Source organism: Staurois parvus, unplaced genomic scaffold (genome assembly GCF_062004578.1).
Source record: "Staurois parvus isolate SC_StPar_1 unplaced genomic scaffold, SC_StPar_1.0 ptg000748l, whole genome shotgun sequence".
Classification (NCBI taxonomy): Eukaryota; Metazoa; Chordata; class Amphibia; order Anura; family Ranidae; genus Staurois; species Staurois parvus.
In genome coordinates this window covers 1396317-1418697 of record NW_028318544.1, presented here as the reverse complement: position 1 = coordinate 1418697, position 22381 = coordinate 1396317, and the positions used below count along the sequence as shown (strand labels likewise).

General features: G+C 40.6%; 1 protein-coding gene across 1 annotated transcript in view; it reads left to right on the top strand.

The window, feature by feature from the left end:
• The window catches only part of ARFGEF1 (ARF guanine nucleotide exchange factor 1), a 265875-nt gene extending 245546 nt beyond the window's left edge, over nt 1-20329 (top strand). Inside the window, exons 33-39 of the mRNA XM_089654279.1 lie at nt 697-760; nt 3057-3186; nt 7295-7434; nt 9903-10071; nt 10556-10694; nt 16574-16691; nt 18974-20329. Coding sequence (XP_089510405.1) covers nt 697-760; nt 3057-3186; nt 7295-7434; nt 9903-10071; nt 10556-10694; nt 16574-16691; nt 18974-19207 — 994 coding nt within the window. The 3' untranslated portion in view covers nt 19208-20329. The remainder of the gene's footprint in view (nt 1-696; nt 761-3056; nt 3187-7294; nt 7435-9902; nt 10072-10555; nt 10695-16573; nt 16692-18973) is intronic.
• Nucleotides 20330-22381: the final 2052 nt, after the last annotated feature.

Here is a 22381-nt window from a genome sequence, read left to right as displayed (position 1 = left end):
TATTGACAGGAAGAATGACTGAATACCACAGCGCTTCTACAAGACGAGAGCTGCTGAGGACTGTGAACAAGTGACACGGGTGGGAGGAGCCCCACATGGCTGTGGTTTTTAAAAATTTGACAACTAGGGAGGGGGGAGAAGATCCCTCGCTAGCTGTCAAAGCGGGTAACGGGGGAGGGGAGGAGAGGAGCAGGGGCCATTCTGATTGTAACATGTTACACCCTGAATATGGGTGTAACATGTACCATGTTACGAAGGTGAACTTATCCTTTAACATTGCCAGACTGAAACTGAAAGTGCTGTTACTGCCAGGAACTTTTGAAACTTTGCAAAAGATTCACAGAAAAAATATTTACTAAAGGAAAATTGTATACAGTGAGCTGTGGAAGAGTTAGGGGTTACATCCACTTTATTAGAGAGATGACTTTCACCATTCATCTGTAATGGCTTAGCCTTTATGGATTTTGGTTTGGTAAGCATTTATAGAAATTGCACAGAAGTAATTTATGGAAAATTCTAGCTTCCAGTCACTGTCCTGGTATAGTTTGGTCTACTAATGTAGAGCAAGTATGATTGATTGGTTTTGAAGTCACATCATTTCTGCTGCTTCTGTAAAACTGTAGAATAGATCTGTCATGGTGTGTCTGTGTGCGATGTGCTCCTCATCTCTTGTTCTGTCTCTCTTTCTCTGCTTAGGTTATTGACATGGAAACCTGCTGCTGGAGATGCAGATATAAGTGCCCAGTCTGACAAGCAGTCGGTAAATGTTTCCTTCCCAGAATAATAATAATAATTCATTTGAAGTGTGAATGTTTAAAGAGGACCCTTTAATGAAATCACACTTAAACATTTTCTCTAATATTATGCAATTCTGTGTAATGTACACTCAAAGTATCATCGGTCCCAGGCACTCCATAAACTGTCTCTTTTTTTTTTTTTTTGCCACCCTATGTTATTCATCAAGAGTTAAGTCCAGTTCACAACACATGCAGTCCAGTGCATTTTTTTTCTGAATCAAAAACGCATAGGAAGTATGGTATATGGTTTCCAATGGTATAGTTCACACCAGTGCGGTCAGTTCCAGGGTGTTCCAGTTTCATAAAAGAAAGTAGAACATACTGCATTTTTCCTGCAATGGACTGAACTGGAATGTGGTAAAACACATCAAGTACTCACTGGACAGTGAAAACAAACAGGAAAAAGAAGAAAAGATTAATTCAGAAATACATAAAAAAAGCACCGGAACACACTAAAAGTGTGCATACAGAAACACATCCAGAACTGATCTGGAGTCCATTTTGTTGTGTGAACCGGTCCTTACATCAGGGTTTGAGAATGTGCAGCTTGAAATGAGCTTGTGCTCATCCTATAAAAGGAAAATCAACAGGTTCACTTAATCACAACCCTGCATGGATGTCTATATGACATTGAGGTGTTTCCAGATATGAAGAGCAAGTGACCAATTTTTTTTTTTACTTCCTATGTGACAGTTCTGTTGGTTGGAGGATAGTAGCTCAGGCACTCAGTAATCCCACATCATCCCTCAGTCCTGACCTGGAGCTTACACAAGGCTCCCCCTGCTTGACCTCAGTGGATGAACAGAGAGGTGGGGAGTGAAAGGAATCGAGTGTATGCTCCTGGCCAAGGCACCGGGTAGGTGAAATGGTTTAGACCAGGCACAGGTTTGTGTTCAGTATTACATCTCATAGGTGCAACAAGGATGATTCAGTGACTTGATGAGAAGTCCCTAAATTCTGTTTTGAGATGTGATGGAAATGTGCCTGTATTTGACTTTCTGAAAAGCTGAAATTTATATCCCAATTTTAACACCTTTTATTGTGGAAAATTACAATTCATTTTGACATTGCTTTTGGAAATATTGGCACTCTGTATCAATAAATATAAGTAGATTGCTAATTATGTATTTTTCTGATTTTGTCAGTTTTGCCTGGAATCCTGTGTTTGTGCTCAGTGGTGGCATCCTAATGTTAGTGTAAGGTAGCTGTAGAAATATTAGATGAGTACTGTGTATGATACTTTTTTCAATATACACTACCAGTTAATTGTTCGGTACATGCTTTCGGGGCTCTACCCCTTTCTTCTAGGTTCAAATAGTATTGTGTATCATTACTGCTTGGATCTAGTAGCAGGTAGACTCCCCCCGTAAGCATGTCTTGAATGTGAACATTAAGTTATTGCATATAAAGTATCACTTATAGCACAGGTGTCAAACTGGCGGCCCTCCAGCTGCTGCCAAACTACAAGTCCCATGAGGCATTGCAAGTTTGACAGTTACAAGCATGACTCCCAAAGGCAGAGGCATGATGGGACTTGTAGTTTCGCAACAGCTGGAGGGCCGCCAGTTTAACACCCCTGACTTATAGGATTCGACTAATTTGAAGCAGTAAAGCTGACCTCCAGCTTTTAGTGAAGTTTTAAATAGTTAATTTAGTTCAATCCAAGCTTTAGCAAAACAAACTTTTACCTTCACTAGGACATGCAGTGGCTGTGAGCGCTGTATGAACTGTATGTAGCCTCAGTTACACCTGGAACACAACAGAGCACTGCTCGACTGTTCACAGAGAGCTTTGCATCTTCTGAATGAATACAAATCTTCCTCTGATTGGCTAAAGCAGAGGTCATTATGTCCGCCTTCCTTTCCTCCTTGGCCAATTAGAGGAAACTTTGTATCCATTCAGAAAAAACAAAGCTCCCTGTGAATGGCTGAGCAGCACTCAGCCCAACTTAATTTTGCCCTGGATGTGGGACAACACATTCCCATCCCATTGCCACAACACAGCACTGTATACTGTATGTAGGTGAGGTTACATACACTCCATAAGGAGCTCACAGCCGCTGCATGTCGTCATGAAGGTACATTTTGGACCAGCTTGGTCCAAACAAACTATTTAAACTTCACTAAAAGCTGTAGGTCAGCTTTAAAGTCTGGCAGTTAAGCTAAAAGCATGGATTTATGTACATGAACCAAGTAAGCATTTTGTTCTTCTGTGTAAATCTCACCCATCATCTTAATAGTGTTCATGTGCTTGTTTCAGGATTCTGTATCTCAGAAATCTGTGGATATTCATGACTCCATACAGCCTCGGACAGCAGACGGTAGGAGAATCACCCAGTCGGGGATGACAGCAGTCACCCATGAGGAGTTGTACTCCAAGTCTGGAACAAGTGAGTATCAATTTTTTTTGTTTTTTGTACTGTACTGGTGGATTGCAACTAGATAATTTTACTAGCCTTGGTTTGTGTGGTACAAAGTTTGTTTTTTTTAGTCAGAACTTTAACAGCTAGAAGACCGAAGGTTTCGTTTCCTTTTCTTGCCTGAAGAATTGTGTGATTTCAGAAATATATCAGTTTAATAACGTTTCTTGTTTTGTTTTCCTAATATATTATGCAATTACGTTTGACAGAAGATTTGAATAAACATTCACATCTTATAAGAGTGATTAGGAAACAAATAGAAAATATAGGATTTCCTGTCAATTTCTCTATATAATCAGCCTTCTTCCCAGAAATATATTCAAGGGATCCTTTTGGGTTGTAGAATTTCTTCTCATGTGACGTTTCTTCACCATGTAAACAATTCGGTCACATAAGCGGTATCAATATTACAATAAGAGATTTATGTGGGCATAAATTGGGGCAACAATAAAGTCTGTGTACATTTGTTGTGAAAATGTAGGATCATGTTGATATACAGTCAGGTCCATATATATTTGGACACAGGCACAATTTTCATACTTTTGACTCTGTATGCCACCAGAATAAATTAAAACAAAACAATCCAAATGAATTTGAAGTGCAGACTTTCAGATTTAATTCAAGGGGTTGAACATAAATATCAAGTACAAATTTTAGGAACTGCAACCATTTGTATACACAGTCCCTCCATTTTCAGGGGTTCAAATGTAATTGGAAAAATGAACATAATCATAAATAAAATGTTAATTTTTAATATTTTGTTGAGAATCATTTACTGGCAATGACTGCCTGAAGTCTGGAACCCATGGACATTACCAAAGACTGGGTTTCCTCCTTTCTGATGCTTTGCCAGGCTCTAACTGCAGCTGTCTTCAGTTGTTCTTTGTGGGTATTTCTGCCTTCAGTTTTGCCTTCAGCAAGTGAAATGCGTGCTCAGTTGGGTTGAGATCAGGTGATTGACTTGGCCATTGCAGAATATTCCACTTCTTTTCCTTCAAAAGCTCCTGGGTTGCTTTTGCAGTGTGTTTTGGATCATTGTTCATCTGTACTGTGAAGCACCGTCCAATAAACTTTGCTGCATTTGTCTGAATCTGGGCTGACAGTAAATCTGTAAACACTGCAGAATGCATCCGGCTACTTCTGTCTTCTGTCACACCATCAATAAACACCAATGACCCAGTACAACTGGAAGCCATGCATGCCCATGCTATCACACTGCCTCCACCATGTTTTACGGATGATGTTGTGTGTTTTGGATCATGAGCTGCTCCAAGCCTTCTCCACACTTTTTTCTTCCCATCATTCTGGTACAGATTAATCTTAGTTTCATCCGTCCAAAGAATGCTTTTCTGGTCTGGCTTTTTTAGATATTTTTTGGCAAAGTCTAATCTGGCTTTTCTATTCTTCAGACTTATGAATGGTTTGCACCTTGTGGAGAACCCTCTGTATTTGTTCTCATGAAGTCTTCTCTTGATTGTAGACTTGGACAATAATACACCTACCTCCTGGAGAGTGTCCTTCACTTGTCTGGATGTTGTGAATGGGTTTTTCTTTACCATAGAGTGGATCCTGAGATCATCCACCACTGTTGTCTTCTGTGGACGTCCATGCCTTTTTATGTTGCTGAGCTCACCAGTGCATTCTTTTTTCCTCACAATGTACCAAACTGTTCATTTGGCCGCTCCTAATGTTGTTGCTATTTCTCTGATTTGTTTAGTTTTTGAAGCCTTACAATGGCCTGTTTCACTTGCATGGACAGCTCCTTTGAATGCATGATGTAGGTTCACAGCTATAGAGTCCAAAAACAAATACCACACTTAGAATTAACTCCAGACCTCTTACCTGCTTAATTGATGAAGAAATAACGAAGGAGTAGCCCACACCTGGCCATGAAACCGCTTTTGATTCAATTGTCCAGTTACTTTTGGTCCTCAAAAAAGGGGGGATGGCTACTCTTAAGAGCTGTAATTCCTAAACCCTTCCTCCAATTTGGATGAAAATACCCTTAAATTAAACTTGAGAGTGTGCCCTTTCAGCCCATATCCATTATAGAACTATAGCTTGAATATGATTTGGTAAATACCTGAAAAAACTAAAATTATGCCTGTGTCCAAATATATATGGACCTAACTGTAAATGTCAATGTCATCCACTATGGATAGCATGTCACCACAGCTTTTTTTTCTATATTTTATCATAAGTGTTGATATAGGTCAAATGCAACCCGATTGAAACCCAACGTTTCATCAAAAGGCCACCTGTGATTGCAATAGTGATTTCTGTGTTATCAGGAATAATTAGATCACTATTTGCAGAGATCTTTTACTGCAGGGGAAGCTGTGCATATCCTAAAGCCCAACTCATGGTCTGGCTTCCCTATTTCCATGGGTTCTTTGGTCTTCCCTAACAGCTGTCTTTGTGCATGCATGGGAACCCCCCACATGTGTGCAGATGATTGAGGAAACTTGCCCCAATCTAGCAGATGTGCCACAGGGCTCACTCAGCACAAATAAATGTCACCAGTTTAAAAAAAAAATATGGGGGAGGAGATGAAAGCCAACATGACTTACTGTATACTTTAGGGTAGAGATCTGCTTTAAGTGGCGGCCTACAGGTATCTTAATATATCTTCTCATCCACTTAACATGCATTCACTTTAGTTTATAGCCGTTTATTTAATTATAGCACATGAATTGCAGATATTGTTCAACAGCTGTTGAACTTTATCAACAGAATTATGGACCAGAGGTAAATCTGCTCTCTGCAACTTCTGTCAGTTTGAGATCATTTTGTCTGTCAGCACCGGTTCACACTGATGCTATGTGGGAAAGCGATTCCTGTGCGTTTCCCATACCAGATGGCAGTCGCACTCTGTTCTGCGATCTGCTGTGATAGCCCATCGTTAACGATACCCCAAAAGCAAGTCGCAAATGCAGTGCGTTTGCCTGAACCAGATCACATGGGTCTAAACACCCATGCGATCCGATTCCAGTGCAAATTAAAAAAAAAAGCTTCTCAAACCTTTTTGATGCGGGTGTGGTGCAGTTAGAGCCATGAGCCCCGATTCACACCGATGCAGTGTGAGAAACGCAGCAATTCTTGTGCTTTTCCCACACCGCAAAGGAATCGCACTGTATTCTGTGATCTGCTGCGGGTGTAAACGGAAGGGTAACACCCCAAAAGCAGGTCGTAAATGCAGTGCATTTGCCTGATCCGGGTCACATGGGTATAAACACCCATGCAATCCAGTTCCAGTATGCATAAAAAAGCTGCCCGCGCTTTTTTTGAAGCGGAAGCGTTTTGAGCTATTTTAATTGGGCTCAAATCACACTGTGCAGAATCACATGATTTGCACAGAAATGCGGTGTGATCCCTGTGCAATTCTCTTGCGGTTCACAGTGTCAACTTAGGCTCAATGTCCTGGGTGCACACAGATGAAAAATCAGCCGTAACACCTATGAACAGTTTCAGTCCAGCAAGCAGTTCAAGGTTCTACAAGACCTTTTCATGACAAAGTTTTTCTTACATGGTTTCCTTTTTTTATATACCTTACCAAGTTGGTGATCACTACATCATGTTCATACAGCTTATTTTTTGGGACAAGAGCCTCCTGACTGAAAGGATAACCACAGATAACACCTCTTGTGTGACCCCAACTGTAATGTAACAGATTATGAAAATCCATGAGTATATAAAGGGAGGAATAAAAATATCTGCCATTCTGTGTAATAAAGTGTTCAACTATCTGATGCAGAACTCCTGTGGAAACCTCTAATAGAAAAAACTGTTCTCCCAACTCACAGACAATATTCAAGTTCCAGTATACAGCACATAAATTGAGGAAAGGTTACTTCCCCCTGCTTCACTGGTCATTGCATTTAATTAACCACCAGTGTGCGGAGGCCATAATAACATTCTTGATTTGTACTATTATGTATTGTGCATCCATCACTTCCGGAAATGGGAGAAATGTTTATGTTCATGAGTCTTTCTTCAGATTGGTAACATAGTGCTTTGAGCCAGAAGAGATTTTTAGTGTCTTCCTTGTAAGTAATCATTTTGTGGCTTTATGTTTAAGGACTTCCAGAGCAGAAGCTGTTCTCGGCACTTTTAATTAAGTGTGTGGTCCAACTGGAGCTCATTCAGACCATTGACAACATTGTGTTCTTTCCGGCAACCAGTAAGAAGGAGGATGCCGAAAATCTGGCAGCAGCTCAGGTGGGTCACATCTTCCATAACATTGCAGCCTTCTCAGCTTAATCACCTCTTCAGGTTCAGCTACATAATAACTTCCAACATGCAAAGCCAGCAAATGGACAGAACCTGATGGTAGTTCTTCAGCTCTATTTTGTAAGAGTGCTTTATTCAATATAATGAACGTAAAGCATATATAAAAATGCATCCCAAAACAGCAAGAGGTTTACGTTTTCATGGAGAAAAGTAAAATATATTACACAAAGCTGTGTTGGCACGGGCACTTATTTCAGTTTATGGTGTTTAATTACATGTAACATACAGTGATATCTAGCCATTTTGTTTGCACTAAATTGCAGTGACTGAAGTGTAGGTTTGTACACTTCATGTAAAGTTTATTAAAAAATAAAAAGGAGCCGTGTGATTGGCTATATGGCGCACCACACTGCCCTCTAGCACAGCAGGTGACACAGAGCTGCCAGAGCAATGAATCGCTGTGGCAGCTCTGCGTTTATGTGAACTCAAACATATTGTAATAATAATATATTGGACGGTGACTTCAGACTGGTTGCTGGGTTTTATTGAACATTGTTAGCCCATTAAATTCTAACAATGATTTAAGAAAGATTGGTGAATCCCAGTCTGAAAACTTGTGTCTGCATAGACTGGAATTTAAATCCAGAAATCTCACTGAAATGAGGCGGTCAATGCAACACTCACAAAGAAACTTACAACAACATATCAATAATACATCTAAAATGATTTAGGCCATAAAGTTGCATACAGAAAAAAAAAAACTAGATTTTAACAGACCATCCACCACATATTACATAATCCAGTAACATCACAACAATGCAACCCCGTATGTCTAGACTGGAGTTTAACAGTGTCACTGTAAGTGATTCTTAAAGTGATCTGGTGGGTGATGTGTCAAATCTTTGCACTCTTGCAGCCCCTGCTGCTATTCAACACTTAAGGTGTGTTGGATAACCTGTTCCCTGATGGCCATAGTGGTTTCTCTCCTTGGAATTGGCTTTACTGCTATGGTCTGTAGTAACATAGTGGCTGGCAAAAGGAGCCACTGCAGCCAGCACGGGAACATGTCATCAGACACACCTAGAAGTGCCAATTGCAGCAAAAGCTCTGCAAGGATGTAAAATTGGACATCCCAGCCACTGAAACTATTCTTTTACAGCCTGCCACTAATTCAGTTTTCAATATTGTAATGACAGGACTACTTAATAGTATACAGTGTACAAGTTGCTGTATTCACACATTGATCTATAAATTGAACAATTCAGAATGGTGTTAAACACAATGGGGCAAGGATTATATATAGTTTAGAATTCAGGTTCCAGTTAGGCCAGTTCGATAAAACAGAATGCATTTTTATTTATACAATAGAAAAGTCTCCAGAAAGTTCTGGTACAGTTAGGATTCTTTTAGATGAATTCTCAGATTGGCTCCTGGGGTATATCCAGCCTTGCAGTATAAGCAGAAGATGGGAAGAATTGTCTGTGTTGCAAATAACATTAGTGATGCTCATCCAGTGGTTTATAATTAATGTGTGAGTATAACCTGTGCAGAGAACTGATCAATTAGACTGGCTGCTGCTAGCAAAATCACAAATGTGTACAGGTGAACAAATGTGTCGGTGCAAACATAAACATTGCTGCGCTGCCTCTCCCAAAAACTACTTTAAATAATTAAATAAATGAATGAATGAACTCCCTACTACACAAAGGGTCCCCACAAATGTGCATGTGTTATAATGCCCCATGGGCTGGCAATTATATCCCTCCTCCCCAGTGACTAATTATAACACATGCACATTTGTGGGGACTCTTTGTGTAGTAGGGAGTTCATTCATTCATTTATTTAATTATTTAAAGTAGTTTTTGGGAGAGGCAGCGCAGCAATTTTTATGTTTATAATTAATGTTATTATTATTATACAGGATTTATATAGCGCCAACAGTTTGCTCAGCGCTTTACAATATAACGGGAGACAATACAGTTCAATACAAGAGGGTTAGGAGGGCCCTGCTCCTCGTAGCTTACAATTTCATTACCTAATGTTGTTCAAAGTTAGTAGATAGCATACAGTCACAGATCAGGCAAAATTTTATAACGGCTGACAGATTTGAGGAAAAATAAATACTACTTGTAAGTAATTGTACTTATCTCATCAGTTTTCAGCAATCATGCTGCCATTGCCTACTGGGAGAATAAACACACCTGTTTATAAAAAGTAAACATTACAATATAGACCAGTAATTGTGAAGTCATAGCAAAAACTGATGGTAATATACACAGTAATTTCCTTGTGAATCATCTGTAAACTATAAAGTGTAGCAGTATGTATATGGACTAACGGGGGTTTAGTTAGCTTCCACCTCCTGCAGTGATCCTGCAGTGTCTGAATGGGCCTCCTTTGTTGTGTTGGCAGAGTGACAGCTGCTGATATAAAGCTGTGCTCTTCTGTCTTTACAGAGGGATGCAGTTCATTTTGATGTCCACGTTGACACTCAAGATCAAGGCATGTATCGCTTCCTCACATCTCAGCAGCTCTTCAAACTCCTTGATTGTTTGCTGGAATCCCACAGATTTGCAAAAGCTTTTAATTCCAATAATGAGCAGAGAACGGCACTATGGAAAGCAGGTTAGTGCCTCTGATGTCCATCTTGTGAAGAGCTTGGATACAAAGTTCATATGGTTAATTTGCAGAAATACCACGGCACTGTTGTTTTTGTAGTACACATATACCTGGGCACTGTGTAATATATATTGTTTTATATTTAGTTATAAGTAGACATTCATAATAAAGGTACATTGCAGTCAGACATGAATATTTAGCATTTTAATTGTCTATGGGGGCACGTGCTTCTTTGTCTGGTGGTGCTTATTTATTATTTACTTGTGTGCAAATGGCATCTATAATGGTCCTGGTCTTAATGCCTGATGTGCCTTTGTAACTGCCTTACTATTGACAGCCTTCTACCATGTGATGTTTTGTACTGGACCTACTGTGAGTTGTACTACCATTCTGTGCATTATTTATTAATTATTTTAGCTGTTAAAAAAGGGGGAGACAACACTTCTTGTTAAATGCATAAACTAGTTGATCATATACTATTTTTGTTAAGGTTTTAAAGGCAAATCCAAGCCAAACCTCTTGAAGCAGGAGACAAGCAGCCTGGCTTGTGGGTTGCGGATTCTGTTCCGCATGTACATGGATGAGAGTCGGAAGAGTGCTTGGGACGAGGTCCAGCATCGGTTACTTAAGTGAGTGAATTGTACATTGTCATTGTCTAACATCCAATCCTTGGCAGAGCTTTTTTTAGCTTAGAGTGGAAAGGGATTAGAAAATCTTGTCAAATTTTCATTGTTTTCCATGCACCTTTTAAGATTTACCCTCTCTATTTGTGCTCTTTACCATTATCACTAAGCGTGAAAGTGAAGAAAAATCCCAAATGTTTGCATTTCCTTCCAATGGGTACACTAATTTTGGTGGTCCTGGTGACTGTCAAAGGTTCTTTCATTTCCTGTTTTGGCTTTGGAACAGGAAGTGAATGGAAATCTCCCCAGTAGGACACAGTAGGCAAAAAATGGAAAATAAACCTTTTGTCTTTAGTTCTACTTTTAAAACACTGTTCTTTCATAACTCAGTCACCACTTCATTTTTAGGAGAGGTGTAATTCAATTTTCAGTTCCATTCTGTAAGGTAGCAACACAGCAGCAACAAGATTGCTAAAAAGAGCATTTTCTGCTCCTTCCTCTCTTCATAGTCTTGTTCTGGAGTGGGAAGCCACAACAGAGTGTCACTTCGCCTGGTTTGGCCAATAAGGGAATGACTCTTTACAGTATAAGCAGGTTAGTTGCTAAGATCCAGGTGCTGATGAGTTGTGATGTGTGCCAACTTAACAAGATAAAATTGCTAGAATCTATCAAAGATAAACTGTAAGGCTTGGTTCACACTGGCCTGCACAATAAAATGTAGCATTATACAGTGCAGGCGAGGGTCGGTATCCACTCCGATCTCCATGTTAGTGTCATTTGTGTCACCATGAACAAGGTAATAAAGGTTTCCCCATACCCTTATACACACCAGTTCCTGGCTTACGTGTCTTGATGCCTCTGTGGTACACAAGAAACACCTCAATGCTATCCACACAAGAGGTTCATAGGGCACAGGTGTGCGGGGAATTGCACTCTTGGGGCTCATCTACACTTCAAAATGTTGCATTGGACACACTTTTTTAAAGCACTCTGAATGCCAGTCATAGCCCCTCTCTAAATAAAATAGTTAACTTACAGTCCTGTTCACATGTTGTGCATGCTTCACTTTATAAATTATCCATGTCGCTTTCATGGTGCTTCAAAGCCTCCATAGAAGGCGATGAGGAAGCTCGCTTACAGCACCTGCAGCTTTTGAGAGGGAATTATTCAGCTTTAGCTTTGCTTTTTTTTTGGAGGTATTGCAGGTATAAGATATCCCAGGATGCACTGGGAGACCAACAAGCGAACCAGAAAGATGCAATCAACAGTCACTTCAAGCTCATGTGTTTATATTCTGGAAGTGTCTGATGCAGAGGTTACATCTGGTGTGCAACATGGAGCAGCAGGAAGATCTGGACTGGAGCATAGTACCTAGCAGAAGGCACACATGGTGTGCTACATGAGAATCAGCAGAACTAGGGGTTACTACTGAGCGGGGGATCAACAGAACTGGGGGTTACTGCTGAGCAGCAGAGGATCAGCAGAACTGGGGGTTACTGCTGAGCAGCAGAGGATCAGCAGAACTGGGGGTTACTACTGAGCAGCAGAGGATCAGCAGAGCTGGGGGTTACTACTGAGCGGGGGATTAGCAGAGCTGGGGGTTACTACTGAGCGGGGGATCAGCAGAACTGGGGGTTACTACTGACCAGCGGATCAGCAGAGCTGAGGGTTACTACTGAGTGGGGGATCAGCAGAGCAGGGGGTTACTACTGCACTGGGGATCAACAAAGCTGGGGGGCACTACTGAGCAGGGCACAAACAGAGCTGGACGTACTACTCAGCAGGGGATCTGCTGAATGAGGGTACCAATAAGCTTGGAATATGTTGAATGAAGGTACCAATGCTGAACAGGGGAACTATGGAACTGGGGATCTGCTGAATAGGTGTTCTACTGAGCTGGGATTCTAATGGTTCCCTCTAAAAAAAAAAAAATAGAAAATCAACACATACAGGGTATCTGTCAAGCTTTATTAAATATTCTGGAAGTATTTTGTGCAAATGTTAGTTCTGGTATGCACCGTGGAGCAGCAGGAAGGTCTGGACTGGAGCGGAGCAACTAGCAGAAGGCACATATGGTGTGCAACATGGGAATACTATAGCGGAACGTGAGCAGGGACCAGAAGGAGGACTGAGCAGCAAAGGATTGGCAGATCTCACAGACCAGAGCAGGAGAAACCAGTAATGTCATATGTGGTGCATGGGAGCAATAAAGCAGGGGGTGAGCAGGGACCAGAGAGAGGGAAGGATCAGCAGAGATGGGGGTACTACCGAATGGGGAATCAGCAGAGCTCGGGGTTACTACAGACCGGGTGATCAGCAGAGCTGGGAGTTACTAGTGAGCAGCAGAGGATCAGCAGACCTGGGAGTTACTACTGAGCGAGGGATCAGCAGAGCTGAGAGTTACTACTGAGCAGGGGATCAGCAGAGCTGAGGGTTACTACTGAGCGAGGGATCAGCAGAGCTGAGGGTTACTACTGAGCAGGGGATCAACAGAGCTGTGAGGGTTATTATTGAGTGTTTGGATAAACAGGGCAGGGGGTTACTACTGAGTGAGGCAAAAATAGACCTGCTTGTATTACTGAGCAGGGGATTTGCTGAGTGAGTGTACCAATAGGCTGGGGATCTGCTGAATGAGGGTACCAATGCTGAACAGGGTTACTATGGCGCTGGGGATCTGCTGAATGGGGGTACTACTGAGCAGGGGTTCTACTGTTTCCCTTTAAAACAAATAGAAGCATCACAGAAGCATCAAAAACTCATCAAAAAAAGCATGTTGAAGCAGTAGGCACTTTAATGTGTGTTAAAGCTGAAGCAAGTGTAAATGAGCCCTTAGTGCTTTTCCCTAATGTTGCCTCCCAGTTTGGCTTAATAGGTAACGTTATTACACTGCCTTGAAAAAGTTTTCATACCCCTTGAAATTTTCCACAGTTTGTCATGTTACAACCAGAAATGTAAATGTATTTTATTGGGATTTTATGTGATAGACCAACACAAAGTAGCACATAATTTGTGAAAAAAGTTGAAACACTTTTTCAAGGTACTGTATAGTGTTTACCAATTCTAACTTGGTGGTCTTTTTGCCACCTCCCAATGGGAAATTTACTCTACAGCTAGTGAAGTAGTGTTTCTAAGACTCCTAGCTGTGCACTTCCAGCTGTCATTTTTTCTACTGATAATGAAAGGTGATTATTTGCCACTCCACCTGTTGCTGGATTTCACAGAGACACAGCCATCTGAACTTGGTTAGCCTATGGGTTGCCCGACTCCCACATACTAGGCACACTGCACACTCTTAATCTACGTCCTTTCCAGGAGTACCCTGCAGGGGAAGACCCTCACTTGGCAGTGGAAGATTACAGGCTTTGGGAGCAGGAACGAGAGAGACTACGGTCAATCTGCCGCGGGCCCTGAGGAGACTCCCAAGTTCTTCGCAAGTAGATAATGGTCCTCTTGTTCTGGAGCAACCTGCTGTAGCAATCTGACTTGTGTTCCCTTACAGGCATGCAACATGCCCTGTCTGACTAAGGCAGAATTTACCGCTACTATGTCTGACCTATTCTAGAAGTTATTGCCACTTCTGGACTCAGCTGTTGCTATGATCCACAATTGGTCTTCCTTCTCAACTTCCCCTGACTAAATTCCTGGCCTAAAACTAGATTTGCCTGACACACTCACTGTGGAAGAAACCAAGGGGGGATGCAGACATTCTGTTCAAAAATGAAGTAAAAAATTTTCACCACCACAGTTTACAAAAGTTGCTTCCCTACCCTCATGCCATATGTTGACTATTGTGGACTCACTGATTGAAGCAGTGCATACTAGTCACTGAACGGATACATCTAGTACTGCACAGCCCCCATATGTTCAAAAATGCAGTTAAAGAGGGCCTTCTATAGAAAGCCCTTTCTTACTTTTGATCAGGCATGTTTGGCCTTATACAATGATTGGTCAAACTGAGAGAGGTTGCTTCTCCCTCCTGACAACTGTCTTGTATCCTGTGAATGCAGAATTCAACAAAAAATGGTCTGTCCCCACTGTGGACCTGGTCATTCTTGCAGTGCATGCTCAGTCTACCGTTTCTGTTGTACATACCCCCTCCTTTAAAGTCTCCTTTAAAGTGAATAGGCGTTTGAAGACTCTGAAATCCTCCTTTGTGTTGGTAAGCCCTACCCTAGAGCCAGCCATTTTCCCTTAGCAGTTACCCATACTATGGCTACCTGAGCTGGAGAAATCTATGATGAGTTGTCTACTGATATAGACAATTCCAATCTGTCTTCAGAGTTACAAATTATGCCCTCAGCCCTACTATTCTGTGTAGACATCATGGAGAATGTGATCTGTCAGCTTTCCAGAAAAATTAGGAAAGACACAAAGAGTCTGTGTTTTACATGGGACAATTTTATTCATGCATGGAAAATTATTTTTGTTTGTGGTTTAAAGATCTTTATTAGACAAGATAGAGGCTGACATGGTACCATTACACCATTCTGTTTTTTGTTAATTTAGCCTGAAATCTGGTTTCCTCCTTGCTCTGATGATGCTTTTCATTGTCCATGGACCACTTTTATTTATTTTATTTTTTTCGTTCCCATTAGGGGTTAAAGTGATTCTAAAGGTTTATTTTTTTTAAAGAAAAAAAAATAACAAACATATCTATACTTACCTGCTGTGTGCAGTGGTTTTGCACAGAGCAGCCCGTATCCTCCTCTTCTCGGGTCCCCTGCAGGCTCTTCTGGCCCCTCCCTCCTGTCGGGTGCCCCCACAGCAAGCAGCTTGTTAGGGGGGCACCTCCTGCACCATGTGTCCATTCCCACACAGAGCCACGGCTAGGCCTCACTCCCTCTCTTTTCTCATTGTCTCACTGGCTGTGATTGACATCAGTGGTTGCAGCTTCTGTATCAGCCAATGAGAAGAGGGAGTCCCGAGATAGCAGAGACTTCAGTGCACATCACTGGATCAAGAGGGGGCTTAGGTGAGTATTAGGGGGCTTGGGGTGGTGCTGCACACAGAAAGGTTTTTACCTTCATGCATAGAATGCATGAAGGTAAAAATCCTTGAGCCTTTAGAACCACTTTAAGGGTCAGGCTTGACGTTTGGCTATGTGCCATGCCTCCCTTAGAACCTGGCCCTTTTTCTCCTAATTCCTTTACTCCTGGCATCCTCCCTCTCCTTCCACCTGGCTGGGTGGTCATTTTGCCCCCTTTTTACAGGGCATCTGCTCTCTGAGATTGAGTCCCTCTTTCCAGGTCTGAGCCCATTCTTCTGTTGATGTCAGGATCTGGGGTCTACACAGCGCCTACCATTTATACTTCTCCTTGGATCGGAGCTACTGGCTTCATTATGTTTCACGTTTCTCCCAAACCATTGCTTACTAGATGGCTTTTGAGTCTCTTGATTAAGTAGCAAGGTGCTTCTACTGTGACGTTTGTTTTGGTCAATTCACCCCTCTTGTTTTTTTCTGTGGGCCTGTTACTTCTGGTTGGCTGTATTGTATTATTGCTCCAACATATGGAATTTACAGGTATGTAAATTTTTTTTTCAGCAAACAGTTAAGCTTAGCCTGGAAATTATAAAAAGGAGCTCCACCTGTTGCCTGGAGGCAGTACGTCTGAAATATTCATATGTAAAATTTTGGATATGCTTAGCTAAAATAATACATTTATTTAAAAAAAATATTTTTTGTTATAACAAAGAAAATGGATTTTTAAAAAAAGCTATATATGTGCTCTAACATAAGTCGAACAATTTTGGGGGCCTGTTGCTGAGTTTACAAATTAATGAAAAATAGGCAGCGCCTTCACATATTTCTACATTAATCCCTTTGAGAATAGTAATAGCATTTTACAGGACATGATTACATGACAGATTTTCTGCTTATTTTTCAGTGTTTGTAGTGAAGCTTTGAGTTACTTTTTAACACTTACATCAGAAAGTCACCGAGAGGCCTGGACAAACCTTCTACTACTGTTTCTTACTAAGGTCCTGAAAATCAGCGATGAGCGAGTAAGTACTATCAATGAATTCTTACCTTGTTGAGTCAAGAGTGATATCCAGAGCCATTCTTACAGTTCAGCTATAGGCCTATTGAGTAATAATTTCTATATACATACTTCTGATGTCCAAGTGATGCATACTGTTTTGGGGACAAACAGGCTTTACTTTTGGTGGTTTTTCCTTCCTGTAGTTATTTTATTTTACATGTTGAATAGTTGACATAGAGTATATAACTAGACTGCCAGGCAAATTCCGGCTTGAACATTTTAGACTAAAGTCCTCATTTGCTGGATGTTGGCAGCGAATGTTAAAACAGAAAGTGAAGCAAGTCTCTCCCAAGGAATCATTGATAAAATTGTGGTTGACTGGCACTTGACTTGTGGGCCAATCCAGATAGCACATGTGTTTTATGAATACAGCAAATTTCCTGAAGGGTTTTTAGCAAGCTATATTATACCCCTATATAATAAAAATAGAAAAAGAAGAAAATATTGTTTCTTAATCACACATCACAAGTCACAGAGAAGTTAATAATCTTGACTATTTGGTTAATGCAGTCACCTTCAGGAATCCTTGCCCAGGCATAACCACTCCTAGTTGAGTTTTTAACCCATGTTCTTAGGTGAGGTATGCGCCTCCCTGGATCTCTCTGAAGATCTCTTTTGGGTTCTCCGTTTCTATAACTTCTGAGCTGTTCATTACACCCCTGGTGGGGCAGAGTTGGGCTTTATCTTGTCGCTATGGCCAAGAAGGACAGTACCCAGACCCTGGATGTTAGAGTAGGCAATTTCTCAATGAGATGACAGATTCCAGTGGTGGGGAATAAAAGGAGTGGTCCATCATGTCATTATGTGTGGGTGCGATTTTCACTGGTCAGCTAAGATGCATTTTACAGCCTTGCGAGCCTTCACAGTGTGGGGATGCTGTGCACCAAAGCAGGCTTCAATCTGCTCAGTACTATTCTGCCACCAAGCCCTGCACAGCAGCAAACATTGCTTTCACATCATCAGGTACAACAAGTATTTGGACACTTGTATTCTGGGGATAACTGCCACATCTAGGCGTCTCTGGCTTAGACAAACTCTCCTCTCAGTCTGGGATTCACAGGCATTTTTAAACCTCAGCAAGCTATGACCTTGTGCAGGCAGAGAGGTAGGGGGAAGGCTCCAAAAAACTCAGGTAGGGAGAACCTCCTACAAAGTTCACTTCGCAATGTCTCCCCAAAGGGTCCAAGTAGTTCTGTTTAATTTCGGGTGTTGTTGAAAGCCAAATATTATCCCCATTGTAGGGTACCTGGAGGACCTGCTCCTAAGGGAGTAATCAGCTCAGAAAGTAACATCAAATGTCCAAAGCGGAACAAATCCTGGAAAGGTTCTGCTGGGTACTGAACCTTCAGAAGTCTGCATGATGTCTAGATTACTTAAGCCTAGTACTCAGCACAGCATGGGTGAAGGTACCGCTTCCGCAGAAGAAATTCCTGTCTCTCTGAGCCCAGGTACAGTCCTGGAGGTGGTTGGGATGTCCCTCAATTCAGGCCTACATAAAGACTCTAAGAAGATGGTATCTGTCTCTGATGCAATCCCCACTGCCCAGTTTCACTTCACGGCTCTGCATCTTAGTATCCTATTGGTTTGGGACAAAACATCCTTAGCTCTGCCAGTACTTCCAAAAAGAAGCCTCAAGGTACTTAGAAATATGATCTAACAAAAATATGTAATCCGGGAGTCCCTAGACACCAAGCCAATGAGAAACTACCAGAAAAAGGACTAGTTGTTGACTCAACGGGAATGGGGAATTTGTATATACTTGAGAAAAATAATTCAAACAAAGGAGAAGGTGATCAATGGCGCATGAAAACATCTTTATTAACACGGACAAAATTAAAAATATAAAACAAAACACAAAAAATCGTACCACACTCCAGTTGTCAGACACTGAAGCAGAGTCCAACTTTGTCTTTTACATATTTGAATGGTCTATCTCATGTATGACCAGAAACACTCGGCTTGACAAAGCATCTCGTATAGAGAGCAGTCACCTTCAGCACCAGGTTATCTCAGGAAAAGAAATGGTGATTTAGACAAGATTTTGTAAATAGTCCAATAATAATAGTCTGCAAGAGTTGTATAGCAGATGTTGTATGTGTGTATGAAGACAAGATTGTCACTTGTCTGAAAATTACTGACTCAAGCAACTGTTATACTTCAAAACAATGTACAAAAGGTGAAAAACTCACAGATCTAAAAATATAACTGAACATACTAATGGTTGCATTTTCCTTTTACTTGCAGTTTAAAGCTCATGCCTCCTGCTATTACCCCTTGCTGTGTGAAACCATTCAGTTTGACTTGATCCCGGAACTGCGTGCAATCCTCAGAAGGTTTTTCCACCGAATTGGGCTTGTTTTTAAAATCTCCCTACCCCCAGATCAGGACCAAGACAGATCAGGACAAAACATGGAGCTTACTGAGGTACCGTTCCAAGGAGCCGAAAGACAGAAGAACGCCCATGAAGATAACCTCTGAACCTGAAACAATTTTCTATTGTGATTTTAATGGTACAGCTGCTGAATATGATGCTTCATTACACTCCAGACTGTCTTGTAGTAGACACTGTCCCCTTACTGGATCATTTCTAGCACAGAGCTGGATTGTCTTTGTCCAGAGCCCGAACTGCTGTATATAGTACAGCAGATAAGGGGAGAACATGAAACCCATTCACGCCATATAGAACTTGAGAAAACCCTAATCTATAAAGGGGCTGAATGGCCGAATTCGTCTCTCCTTACTAATCCTTTACGATGGAAGAATTAAGCCCATACCACTGAGAAGAGTACAAGAAATCAGATGTTGCTATTTTATGTTGCACTCTGTTAATCAAAGAACTTTTAGACATCTGTGGAGTAAAACATGTACAGATGTGCAGGTCTGTAATATAAAAGATAAAACACTATATGCCGATCTTCCTGCGATATTTGATTTCCTCATTCCCTCACTGATTTGCTGCAGATCCCATTATTTTATCATTTATGGAATGCACTAGGTTTTTTTGAGATTTGAAAGAATAAATATTTTTTTAGTTTTCTTTAATACTCTATTTTAGCCCTGATGTTACTGCTGCTGAATTTTCCAAGCAGAGGCTGACAATACTGCATTGACTTCTCTGTAAAATAATAGTAGGGCTTTGAATAAAATGAGCGATTTTCCTCTCGGGTGACCTGGGACTTGAATCAGCGTAGCCAAGTCTAGGTCGCATCTGCTGTTATAATAACAATGCTCCCTCATTTGATGTAGATTTTACTCTGTACAGAAATTAATGTTAAATATATTAAAAGTAACAAATCTGGCTTTGGTTTGGCCTGTGGGAAACTTAATTTTTTTTTTCGGGGGGGGGGGGAGGGGGCTATATCACTACTGTGAATTGTGCTTCAATGGTAACAAAACAAAGAAACCGATTTCTTGTTGAGTAATCCTTCTTGCGGTGGATGTAGAATTATTATTGGAAAAACATGTACATGGTACAGATCTGTAAAGTTTTCTATGTAAAATTCTGTACAACTTTCTGTACTATATTGGTTCTCATCTGGCTTATTCTAATCAGGTTATAGGTCAATAAAGTTTTTGAATTCTTTCATCATTGCAAACCAAGACAGAGTCCTGATGCCCTTCTTGTGTATCAGGGAGAAAGAATTTGAGCATGCGAATGTCTTCTGACCCATAACCAGTTCTTTCCTTCTGAAAAGCTGAAATCAAAACACTAGGCAGATATTTTTTTTTTACCTCATATAAAGTTATTCTTTTGCATTGCTGTGATTCTGGTTTCCTATTTTAGTACTGTAGAATGCTGCAGTTTTGATCCAAGTGACTGTTTTTGGACAGACAAATTTGCTATTTTGCACTTGCATGTTGCAGCCTTGAAAGTTTGAAAAAAAAAAAACGTCCTCCCCTAACCGTATATTTTCTGAAAGTTCCGGACCTATAGAAGGTAGGTCTAGTTTTTTACATACCATGATAGTTTCCTAAATGTTCAGAACTGGGTTTTTTTTTAATAGAATTTTTTTTTCATTACTGTCCCTAAACAAATCCCTTAGTGACGGTGAACTTACTGTAGGGGATCAGAGGTCAAGGGTCTAAATAGATACCCGATGGCTTTCTTGGATTTCAGGAAGTGCACGCTTAGTTGGGCTGTGGGAGGTAGTAGTTATGGCTGGAAACAGGAGACCGTGAATCTGATACTGTTAAATTGGAACAAAATTTTCCTCTCCTTTACAGCCAAGGAAGCTGCCCGTTGGCATGGTGCTGCACATGTGATCAGTTATGACACCAGTTATTTGATGGCTTGGTAGTGCAAAAGCACTTGTGACAGATGTCATTCATGGCATGCTGGGAATGTAACTGTTTTGGGTGACCATTAAATCAATGTTATGATGGTCAAAATATTCTAGTGTTTTAAATTTTAGACCACTGACACTGAACAAGTATTTATCCACTTGCCTACCGGGCACTTTTACCCCCTTCCTGCCCAGGCCAATTTTCACCTTTCAGCGCTGTTGCACTTTAAATGACAATTGTGCGGTCATGCAACATTGTACCCATATGAAATTTGTATTTTTTCCATACAAATAGAGATTTCTTTTGGTAGTATTTAATTGCTACTTTTTGTTTTATTTTTGCGCTATAAACAAACAAATACCGAAACTGTTGGAAAAAATACGTTTTTTGTTTCTGTTATAACATTTTGCAAATAAATAATCTTTCTACACAAATTTAGGCCAAAATGTATTCTGCTACATGTCTTTGGTGAAAATAACCCCAATCAGTGTTTATTTTTTAGTTGGTAGGGAAGTTATAGAGTCCATAAACTATGGTATATATCTATAAAATTGATAAATCCTGGTGTACTGACGACTGCTCTCGCTTCTTGAGGACCAAAAATGCCAGGATAGTACAAATACCCCCACAATTACTGCTTTTTGGAAAGTAGACAGTCTGAGGTATTTAGTAAGAGGCATTGTGAGTTTTTTGAAGTTGTAATTTTTGTCATAATTTTGTGGAAAACTAAGAAATGAAAAAAAAAATTAACTTTTTTGTTTACATACTGTCACCAGTACTGTCATGCAGTACAGCATCATCATATATCTGGTGTGGTGGTGATCAGGGGCACTGACTGGCAACAGTATGTAAAAAATAAATAAATAATGTTATTACATTTTTTTTTTTCTACTCCTGTGATCAGAGCAATACAATGTTACCATAGTAATAATATAGTGTACCTGCGCTAAATGTACTATGTGTGGTGAAAAAGCACCCAACACCAAAATGCAGGCAATATACAAAACAATTACAAAAAACAAAAAATGTAGCGCTAATTCATACCACTATTGCACAAAATATAATGACAAATTAATAAAAGTCCACAAAACAGTCCATAAATGTGTTAGATGAAAATCATATCTTCAAAAAGTATTGTGCCGCCGAGAAGAAAAAAGAAAATCCTCCACCATCACCATTCACAGCCTCTTACCGGAGAATATGACCACAGATCATGCAGTCAAAAACCGCAAATATGGAATATCAATGGACATATTGGATCCTTAATCTTCTCAACCACAAAGGCAGTTCCACCACTAGTAACTCAATGATAGTGATCCAGTATTACACCTCAAAGATAATGGGATGTGTACAAAGAGAACATAAACT